Source organism: Mesocricetus auratus, unplaced genomic scaffold, assembly GCF_017639785.1.
Source record: "Mesocricetus auratus isolate SY011 unplaced genomic scaffold, BCM_Maur_2.0 Super-Scaffold_100003, whole genome shotgun sequence".
NCBI lineage: Eukaryota > Metazoa > Chordata > Mammalia > Rodentia > Cricetidae > Mesocricetus > Mesocricetus auratus.
In genome coordinates this window covers 38,802,812-38,805,055 of record NW_024429188.1, presented here as the reverse complement: position 1 = coordinate 38,805,055, position 2,244 = coordinate 38,802,812, and the positions used below count along the sequence as shown (strand labels likewise).

The 2,244-nt window shown below is 43.0% G+C and overlaps 1 protein-coding gene across 1 annotated transcript; it reads left to right on the top strand.

The window, feature by feature from the left end:
- Positions 1-833: 833 nt before the first annotated feature.
- Positions 834-1,687, top strand: LOC121139832 (ubiquitin-conjugating enzyme E2 D3-like). The gene is made up of 2 exons (XM_040743833.1): positions 834-1,023; positions 1,151-1,687. Exon 2 carries the CDS (start codon positions 1,199-1,201, stop codon positions 1,649-1,651), a length of 453 nt encoding a protein of 150 aa, XP_040599767.1. The 5' UTR covers positions 834-1,023; positions 1,151-1,198; the 3' UTR covers positions 1,652-1,687.
- Positions 1,688-2,244: the final 557 nt, after the last annotated feature.

The window sequence follows — 2,244 nt, the reverse complement described above, 5'->3', positions numbered from 1 at the left end:
ATTGTCTGAGTTCATTATCAATGGCAATGTCCTTAAGACTGAGAAATACTAGTCAAGGGTTTGGATTGCACTCTTCATAAGTACCAATGGAAGACAATCAGACAGTTATGAGAATATTCCAGAATGAAAAAGAATACATAGACAAATATGCCCTATGGTAGATCCTTTACAGGAGTACTTTTTAAAAAGTAAGAGAGATATTGATCATTCAGTGAAATTATAATAGAGATGCAGTGTTATATTATTAGTTATAACTACTATATTGGCATTAAATTCATTGCTTTTAAATGCTAGAAATCAATGCCTTCCCCCCCAATTTGCTGCCAGAATTTCATTAAAACTTGTGTTTTTAATTTCAAATTGAATTTTTGAGGACGTTAATTTCTATTAAAATTCCTAAGCATATAACCAATACTTACTTTATAAAGGGTATTCTCAATAGTATATTCCCTAAAGTTGTTTACACTAGAGAATGTCATCCTTAGAAAATATATAAAATTAAGGACCATAGTGTGTTCAACGTAAAAATACAAAAATTAAAAAGCCATTGAAATGAGTCAAGGGGAATTGATTGATTAATTCTGAATGGGTTGAAGACATTCACTGTGACTCTACTTATCAGCTCAAAGAGGAAAAGCTGAGAGAGGCCCTGAGGCACAGCCAGCTTCAGTCATTTTTACTTGCTTGCTTATGCTCCTCTAGCAAATTTTCTAAAGTTAACACCCATGCTGACCTCATAGTGACTCTTTATTGACCATCCAAGCTCCACCCACATGACCCCACGTTGACCCCACGTGTCTATCACTCATCATTTGGCTCTTTGTGACCTCACAGTGTACTCTGGAACAGCTATCCAGGCATTCAAGTCTCTTCTCCAGCAATATCGCCAGCAGGAGGCAGCTGAGTGCTCCTGATCTTGAATGCTCTGCGGAGCTGTGCCTCCTAGAAGTTGTTCTGCCGCCTGGGATCACAGCCTCCCAGCAACTCCACCGGATTTTCCAGATCCTGACCCAAAATCTTCAGGTAGAATTGAGGAGCTAAGATCTCCAGCCGTTGGCTCTCTGCCTGCCTCTTCTGTCTCTGAATTATGCCTTAATAACTTGACTCAGCCTAATCATACATCATTTTCTCATCTCTCTCTATACCCTAGGCTGAACAGAGTCATCATAAGCTGCCACAGAAGATAGTTCAACCTACTATGGAGAAGGTGGCACTTAAGAGAATTCGGAAGGAGTTGTCTGCCATGAATCAAGATCCCCCGGCACAGTGTTCGGCAGGGCCAGTTGCAGATGACCTGCTCCACTGGCAAGCAACTATAATGGGCCCAGAAGACAGCCCCTATCAGGGAGGGGTATTTTTCCTCTCGATCCACTTCCCCATCAATTACCCCTTCAAGCCCCCCCAAATTTCTTTCATTACCCGAATCTTTCATCCCAACATAAACAAAAATGGCAGTATCTGCCTCGACATCTTGAATTCTAAGTGGTCACCGGCACTCACAATTTCCAAAGTACTACTTTCTATTTGCTCTCTATTGTGCGATCCAAACCCAGACGATCCTCTGGTTCCTGAAATTGCGAAGATTTACCACACAGATTTAGCGAAGTATAATAAATTAGCTCGGGAGTGGACCCAGAGATATGCCATGTAATTTCAACATGCAATTCCATGATCATAATAATAAACCTTGTGGTTTTCTTTATCTATTGTGTTTCATTTATTACTTTGATTGAAGTTATCCCTCTCCAGTCTTTTCTAGATAAACACCGTACAGTTTTCAGACTAGGGTAACTAGGAGTGGGGTTTGCAGGTGGAAGAGAAGAGGAAGTGAGTGGGATAAGGGCAGATGGGGAGTGAGAATGAGAAGGGCAAATGGATTGGGTGTGTGGAGGTGAGAGAAGGGCAGATGGCGGGGAGATGGGGGTGAGAGTAAGGAGAGGGGAAGATGGGTGGCATGAGCAGGAGGGAGGGAGAGAGTGGAAGGATGGATTGTGTGGCACAGAGAGGGTAGGGAAGAGGAGAAGGACAGATGGGCTGGATGTGGGGAAGGTGGAGGTAAAGGTCGGAATGGCTCATGGATTGGGGTTGGGGGAAAGTGAGGAAGGATAAATGGACGGGAGTTTGGGAATCAGGGTGAGAAGGACAGATGGATGAAATGTGATAAGGCGGTCTGTGAGTAAGAAGGGCTTGCTGCAACATGCTGGAGAGCAGGAGAGTTGAGGTGCTGGGAAAGTATCAGATCAG